The sequence below is a fragment of the Myotis davidii genome, unplaced genomic scaffold, assembly GCF_000327345.1.
Source record: "Myotis davidii unplaced genomic scaffold, ASM32734v1 scaffold544, whole genome shotgun sequence".
Taxonomy (NCBI): domain Eukaryota; kingdom Metazoa; phylum Chordata; class Mammalia; order Chiroptera; family Vespertilionidae; genus Myotis; species Myotis davidii.
In genome coordinates this window covers 962,443-971,142 of record NW_006297018.1, presented here as the reverse complement: position 1 = coordinate 971,142, position 8,700 = coordinate 962,443, and the positions used below count along the sequence as shown (strand labels likewise).

Below are 8,700 nucleotides of genomic sequence, written 5' to 3'. Positions count from 1 at the left end.
CTGAAGTTTCCCTTATTCATCTTCCAACTCAACCACCACCACCACCTCTGCAGAAATCACTGTTAGCCCTGGCCAGGTGATTCAGTTAGTTGGAGTGTCATCCTGTGCACCAAAAGTTGCAGCTTCATTTCCCAGTCAGGGAACATACCTAGGTTGTGGGTTCAATCCCCAGTTGGGGCATATAGGAGCCACTAATCAATGTTTCTCTCTCACATTTCTATCTACCTATCATCTATCTATCATCTATCATCTCTTCTCTCTCTCTCTAAAATCAATAAGCATATCCTTGGGTGAGGATTTAAAGAAAAAAAGAAATTACTGTCCAGATTGTGTCACCATCAATTACTTTTGTCTGTGACTGAATGGGTTATTTTCCAAAGAGAAATCAACAATTATGTGATTACTAGAGGCCCAGTGTATGAATTCGTGCACAGGTGGGGTCCCTCAGCCTGGCCAGCAATGGGGGATTGGCAGGAGCTCACTAACCACCAGGGGGCAGCTCCTGCATTCAGCGTCTGCCCCCTGGTGGTCAGTGCATGTCATAGCGACCAGTTGGTTGACCAGTCATAATAGTCACTTAGGCTTTTATATATATAGATGATCTCATATAAGGAAGGGCTCGATAATAGTCATCTGTTTTATCCCTGGCTTCTCTGCTGACCTGCACTGAAACTCTCCAATATAGAAACTATATTTCTATGGGTGGTTCTTTGACCACCTGCTTCAGAGTTACATACAGGTGTTGGCTAAAATTATCATTCTTGAGACCACTCCACCTGCTCTATCAGATTCTCAGGGAAATGGAACAGATCATCTGAACTGGGTTGGAGAAAATGAATATAACTAACTACTCACAGAGAAAATCCATGATGTCAATAAGATTATAAAACAGACACATGGCTGTAAGCTGTGGCTTTGAAGTGAGTAAGAAATATTTCTGTCCCTTTACAGAAGCACACTGGATACATTTAAAGGTAGCTAGTAAATTGCTGCAAAAGTTAAATATTGATTTTCAAAAAACAATCCCTGTAAAACAGACCAGTGCTTTCTGGAGGGTGGGTGGGAATGAATAGGCAAAGCACAGAGATTTTTAGGGCAGTGAAGCTACTCTGTATGATCCTATCATGTTGGATACATGTCATGCATTGTCCAAACCCATAGAAGGTGCAACTCAAGAATAAACCCTAATGTCAACTGTGGACCTGCGTGATAATGATGTGTCAATGCAGGTTTATTGATTATAACACATGTGCTTATGTTGGGGATGTTAAAAATGGTGGTAAATCTCTGTAATTTCCACTCAGTTTTGCTGTGAACCTAAAATTGCTCTTTAAAAAATCATCCTTAAAAAAAAAAATCCTCTTAAAAAAAAATCCTTAGGACTGCATAACTAGATAAAACACTAAGTTCTCTTTTTCCTTGTGGTCCCCAGGGTCCTGGTTGGACACTGGCAGTGATGAAGTTGTGGGAGTTTACCTCAGCCTTAAATAAAGTGACGCTCTATAATATCTCTATTTCTTGAATACAGAAGCCTGGCTCCTACTGCTGATGTCAAAAGGAAAATTACAAAAACAATCCTGCAGATGTCACTGGAACATCACATAGTGACCCCACTCACTGCCATGGTGATTGAGAATGAAGATGGGAATGAGCGCATGCTGGCCGACGCCCCTCCACAAGACCATTCTTGCTGCTCAGGTCAGTGTTTCAGTCTGGTGGGGAAACACTAAGGGTCAGCTTCCATAGGCTTAATGAAGGTCCTCGGACCTCTGCCCCTCTCCCACTCCCAGTCCACCGCTAGCTCCCAGGCCTATGTGTGTATCTCCTCCCTCCTCCCCCTGCTGAGCTCCTCCTGCCAATTTACTTTAAGGATAATTTATTGCCTTGATCTTCAAACATTTTTGCTCACATGTTTTCCAAAGGAATTTTAAAAACTTATGTACCCCTTCATAAGTTTTAAAAATCAACATTAAAATTTATTTCACCTTATTTAAGTACCTGCAATGAATTCAATGCCTGGCATATTGTAAAGGTTGAACTTTTAAAATGAAACTGTGGTATAACTCTTTTAAGTGTAGCCAATGAAATTGAATACCTGGTTTGAGACTTACCATCATCCACAAAAAAATATGTGAACAAATTCTATTCTCATTATTATAAATTTTATAGTGTTCTTTTTTTCTAGTCAAACATATTTCCATTCCACTTCTCTGGCAGAATCATATCCTAATGTATTTTTATGCTTGAAAGTCTTTTGTTGATAATCCTTTTCCTCTGCAAGGGAAATATGTATACGAATTTAAATCTTTTCAATTTCTTGTGACCATAAGATTCTGAGTGTTCAAAGATTTCTTCTGGATTGAATTTTATGAAAATTACTATGAGTAGACAATTTGTCAAAATAATATACTTTAAATTTTTATATACATAGAATGTCCTATTTTCTTGAAAATCACCTTTTAATGTGGCTGACTGTATTTTTCATGTATATATGGTAAATGTTATTCATTAGTAAATTGAAAAGAGACAAGATTCAGCATCAACTCTACTTTAAAAAAAATTTATTGGGGTGACATTGGTCAACATGATCATATAGATTTCAGGTGTGAGTTTCTATGTTACAAGATCTGTATATTGCATGTGTGTACCTCTACTTTTTTTAACAAGTGTTTTATGGGTGTAAGTCCTAATAAACATTAGAGATTTTGATAAGTAGATAGGAATAGAAAGCACTTGGCTATGGCAATGTCATTCATTTACCTGAACTTCTTTGAAATTACATGACAAAACTCACATATGGATCTATATTGAAATATTATTTTTTAACTTATTTTTATTTTTCACAGTATTACAGCTGTCCCCCATTTTGTCCCCCTCCCCACAGCCCCTATCCCACCTCAGGCCTTCACTATTCATTACCTGTGTCCATGGGCTATACATATAAATTCTTTGGTTAATCTTTTCACATCTGTTCCATGCATCTATGCCTCTGGACCCATTTTGTTTATCAATTTATTTTGTTCATTAAATTCCACATATAAGTAAGATCATGTGATATTTGTGTTTCTCTGGCTTATTTCACTTAGCATAATAATCTTTAGGTCTATCCATGCTGTTGAAATGATCAGAGATCCTTCTTTTTTACAGCCTAATAGTATTCCATTATGTAAATATACCACAGCTTTTATTTTTAATGATATATCAGATGACAGCTTGGGCCCTACTCCAATTCTGTTGAAAGTAAGAATTGAAACTATCTGACTTTCGAATGAATTTGTTTCCAGGTCATTGGAGTAATTGTTTTTTTGGCACTACACCAATTTTCAACTGGATGCTTTGGTTTCCGGGAGGCTTTTGGTGAGGGAAAGCAGGAGAGAGTATGCCTTCTGCTTATAAACTAGGAGAAAAGGGTGTTCTTAGGAAAAAGTGTATGTGAAAGCTGAGAACCTAGAAATTGCCTGAAAATTATCCCTGATCTCTGTGCTCTGGGGAAAGTCCCAAGGCATATCCAAGGGGGCTGTAGCCAAGTTTAAAAGACTTCGGTTTTTCTCCTGCTTCCTTCCTCTCCTTTTTGAGGACTCCTGAAACATAGTCTTGAAAATGGCCTACATACACTAAAGGGGACATTTTCTGAATTTTTAATTTTGTCCAAGTTAGATGCCAACTACACCAGGGTGGCCTAGGATTCAAAGAACTCTGGCTTCTGGGCTCCTGTTACATTAGTCTGGGGCCTCACAGCTAAATTTCTCTAGAGCAGTGGTTCTCAACCTTCCTAATGCCACGACCCTTTAATACAGTTCCTCATGTTGTGGTGACCCCCAATTTCATTGTTACAAATTGAACATAATTAAAGCATAGTGATTAATCACAAAAACAATATGTAATTATATATGTGTTTTCTGATGGTCTTAGGTGACCCCTGTGAAAGGGTCACTTGACCCCCAAAGGGGTCGCGACCCACAGGTTGAGAACCGCTGCTCTAGATAAACTGGCATATCTAGGTAACATTCTATCACCTAAATAAAATGCCTAGGTGAACTGGTATTTGTTTCTCAAAGACAGGAGACTGACTGGATATCAGAAAGCAAAAGGAAGTTTTGTAACCAGTAGGATAACCTCTTTGGGAAACTACGTTGCTCAGATTGTTTTTTGGTAGGTGAATAGGAATGTATCAGGATGATGTTGACCATAATCCGGGACTTCTCCAGCGACTGGACTGGACATTATCCTTGCAGCCTGTGCTGAAGACATGAGGTCCTTCCACAGCTCCATGGGCAGTTCCTCTGTTGCAACCCCAGCCCAGGTTCCAGACTCTGGGGAAAAACCCCACAGTAGGCCCACAGCATAATGACAGAGGAAGCCCTACGAGAGAGAACTCAGGAATAAAAAGGATGGGAGGAGACTTAACTGAGAAAGACCTTAGCTGAGAACCTCTGGGGTCTGAATGAATAATTGTTGAAATTGTAAGAGACTTACATGGAAAAGTAAGCTTGGAAACTAATGGATACAGGTTTTTCTACCCAGGTGCCCTGTATTATGGCAGCAAAGTTGCTCCAAGTCCACTCCCATCTTGGGTCCATCCGTCACCAACGCCAAGGAGCCCAATGCTTGTGAAAGGACCTTCTGTACTTGAGAGCACTCCTCCTCCACATGTGATGAGAGGTGAGAGAACTTCAACATGGCTTTCACATCCTTGGTCTCAATCAGATCATAATCTGTGGGGCACATCTATCTATCTATATATATAAAAGGCTAATATGTTAAGTGTCCAACCATTCTGCCATTCCACTGTTCAACCAGTAGCTATGACATGCACTGACCACCAGGGGACAGATGCTCAATGCACAGGCATGGAAACATGGAACAGACTGATGAATCTCAGAGGGAAGAGAGGAGGGGGAAGGACGGGAAGAGATTAACCAAAAATCTTACATGCACACTAGAGGCTCAGTGCACGAATTTGTGCATCGGGGGGGTCCCTCAGCCTGGCCTGCAGGAATTGGGCTGAAACCTGCAGTCCAACATCACCCAAGGGGTCCCAGATTGTGAGAGGGTGCAGGCCAGGCTGAGGGACCCACTGATGCATGAATCTGTGCACCAGGCCACTAGTATATTATAAAAGCCTAAGAAACTGTTACAACTGGACAACCAGATGACCGCCCAGTAGCTATGATGCACACTGACCACCAGGGGCAGACACTCAATGAAGGAGCTTCCTCCTGGTGGTCGGTGAGTTACCATAGCCAACCTCCCACAGTCCCTCCCCCTGAACCCCCAAGCCAGCCAGCCCCAATCAGGACTAGGCAAGATGGCCCCAGTCGGCCCCGATGTTTCATTCCTGTTGCCTAGAAGCCTAGAATTGTGACAACTCCATGTGACAGCACTGAAACATTTGCTTAAGAGGTTTGATTGGTGGGCTCTGGGTTAATTAAAATGACAAAAACAATCATTATCTTTAACAAAAACAGTTTCCTTCAAACAAAATGTTTCAAAACTCCATATTTGTATAGAAGAAGGGAGAAGAAAGCATAACTATGTGATTTTTATTTTTTATTTTTAAGGCATTAAGAACCTTTTGTTCTGTTTTTAAATGATGCCCTCTAGTGCCCAGCTCTGACACAAAGTCAATTAAGCCAAGTACTTACTGAACACATAGCATGAGCTTGGTGGTGTCAGGGACACAAAGAAAAACAAGGTTTTGTTTCTGCTCGGATAAGATTATTCTCAATTCTGAGTTTCAAAACACACACTTGAAAATGAAGGAGCATATCAGAGTGGTTGGGAGAATAGGCTTGTAGTCAGACAGCTTGGCTGTGAGTCATAGCTCTGACACTTACTAACTCCATGGCGTGCCCTTGGGCAGGTCACCTGTCCTCTGCAAGGAGAAGGAGTTGAATTAATGTTTGTAAGGAGCTTTGCAATGGTATCTGGAAAACAGCAGCCTGTAAATGGATGGCAGCCAAGTCTTCCAATTTTACCCTGGAAAATACAGCCACTGCAGTGTTCAACTCAAACCTTCTTCTTCAATCCCTTTAATTACCGAGGCTAGAAGTCTGGCAGAGCTAAATTGTTCTTCCCACTGGTTACCAGATATGGTGGATTTTACCAGGTGTCTCCAGAATTTTTGCTCCTTTGCCAATCCCATTCACCATCCTAGTTTCTTGATTTTGACATTTCTTGCCTGGGTTACTGCCATTTTAGCCGCTAAATGATCTTTCTATGTCAACTTAATTTATACTGTAACCACATTTTTCCTAAAGTGAGAGTCAAATCATTTATTCTCAAAAACATTTAATAGTTATCCAACAGAATAAAGGTCCGTTCTTTTGCACGGTGTTCTCTGGTCTCCATCACCCACATTTTTGTCTAATTTTTTTCTATATTCGTCAACAACCCATCCTTAATAAGTCACATTGAGTCACTTTCTAAACAAATCATCAACTTTTCTACCTTCCTGCCATTCTTCATTCTGTCCACTCAATAAAATACCTGTCTTTCCTGTGTCTTAATCTTCCCCTCTTCTCCTCCTATCTTTAAGACTTAGTTCAAAAACCAAGTTCTTCATAAGGCCTTTCTCAGCTTTGTCAGGTTGAGTCAATCATGCTTGCGTCTTCATTCTCAGAGCATTGTGCTTGGGCCATTATTGTATCATTTACCTATCTAGCTTACATTCATGGTTCTATCTGCTTCCTTAGAAGAAAAAAAATAATGTTTTAACTGTTAAAGAACAAAATTAATTCACGACATTTGCTAAGCATGGTGAGGAAGATTTTATGCAATGGGGTTTGGCGGTGGGGGAAAGAGATTTCACTCAACTGCAAATACATCATGGGAAAGTGGGACTTTATAGACAAGGAGTAGGGTGGGGGTCAGTGGATGAAAGATTTCTAAGAGGAAACAAGCATGGGAAGGGGACTTAGGCTAACACCCCCAACAGGATTCTTGCTGAAGGCAGGCTGGTGTGATCAGACATCTCTTGAGGGGCAGGGGAGATCGCGAGGGAGATCAGATATGGAGGATGGGGTTTCTGGTTAAACTGACTTGGCAGGATCCTTGCTAAAATAAACAATGCAGAGATCAACATGGGAGTCCAAAAATTAAGGCCTAGTTGACAAGTTCAGGGGAGCCTGAGTAGAGTTTGGTCAAGGAGAGAATCTTTGTCACTCCTTCATTACATCCTTACTTTCCTGAAGCCCATGACTTAGCTATGGCTGCAGCAAACATGGCCAGATTTAGTGTTTTGCACATAGTACCCCACCCCCACTAAATATTTGTTGAATGAGCAAACAAATAAGATCAGCCAAAATAATGATGTCTAGTAACAAAGGAGTACTTTCTTGGGAGCAGCTTGATCCTTCAATGCTCTGGATTAACACTCATCTGTATGCCAACAAATAACATTGTCTTCTTTATTTTTATGTCCTGTGTATGCCTGATTAATAAAATACATATCTTATTATCTATCTATATACTCACTATATATATATTTACACATATGTAGTATACATGTGTGTAAATATATATATATGCACACACATATATATAGTATGTATGTGTATGTTTTATTCATTTTATCTCTAGCCTAACACATATGTGATAGTTACAGGATAAGTATCCACTATATTCTTAACATAACTTAAACTTCCGATGGAGACTGTATGAGAAAAGGACAGTGGGTATGGACCACTGGGCCCCCAGTGTGCAGAACAGTACCTGGCATATAGTAGAAGCACAATATGTATTTGTTCTTGTTAAAGATGTTTAGGAATAAAATACTTTTCAAAACTCTCTTCCCTTCTATGATTTTTAAAAATATTTTCTTTGTGTATTTTCCAGTTGAAAATGACCCACACTTCATCATTTACCTACCAAAAAGCCAAAAGAATATTTGCTTCAACATTGACTCAGAACCTGGAAAAATCCTCAACCTTGTTTCTGATCCAGAATCAGGTAAAAAAAAAAAAAAAAAGGTATTATGTTTAAATTAGAGAATTTGATCTTTGCCACCCTACACTATCACTGCTTGGAATTTCTTTCTCACCTTAATATAAGTCCTATATTTTCCAAACTTGGATAATTAGTGAGAAATAAAGTATAAATATATTCCTAAGTGTTTCAAATATTACCGATAAAATACACTCCCTCAGTATGAACTAATGCTTTGTAATATAATTAAACTATAATAAAGCTAGTTACACAGTGAGAGCTACAAAGAAGAAAGTGTTATGTAAACCCTAAATCAAAGTAACAATAATTTACCATATTGTCAAGTTATATAAATTTGTATTATGGTACCCACATATGAAAAAAAATGGCACACAAGAGAAAGAAAAAAAGCTTTTTTTTTTTTTTTTCTGTAGGGATTTTGGTCAATGGACAACTCATTGGTGCTAAGAAGCCCAAGAATAAAAAACTAAGCACCTATTTTGGAAAACTGGGATTTTATTTTCAACATGAAGATGTGAAAATAGAAGTTAGCACTGAGACCATCACCTTGATCCAGGGCACCCATACGTCGTTCTTATCCTGGTCTGACACAGCTCAGGTCATTAATCAGAGGCAAGTATTCTTATGTGTGGATTCGGGCCTGTCCTTGACACATTACATAAATAAATCCCAACACCCACGACATAAACATAGACCTTAAAATCATCATTTTAAATATGAAGAAGTTGGTGTTCAGAAATATTTTTGTTGCCC

At 39.3% G+C, this 8,700-nt stretch overlaps 1 protein-coding gene across 1 annotated transcript in view; it reads left to right on the top strand.

The window, feature by feature from the left end:
- Nucleotides 1-8,700, top strand: part of ITIH2 (inter-alpha-trypsin inhibitor heavy chain 2) — a 35,216-nt gene that overhangs the window by 23,685 nt on the left and 2,831 nt on the right. Inside the window, exons 14-17 of the mRNA XM_006772633.2 lie at nt 1,513-1,698; nt 4,525-4,662; nt 7,837-7,950; nt 8,361-8,559. Coding sequence (XP_006772696.1) covers nt 1,513-1,698; nt 4,525-4,662; nt 7,837-7,950; nt 8,361-8,559 — 637 coding nt within the window. The remainder of the gene's footprint in view (nt 1-1,512; nt 1,699-4,524; nt 4,663-7,836; nt 7,951-8,360; nt 8,560-8,700) is intronic.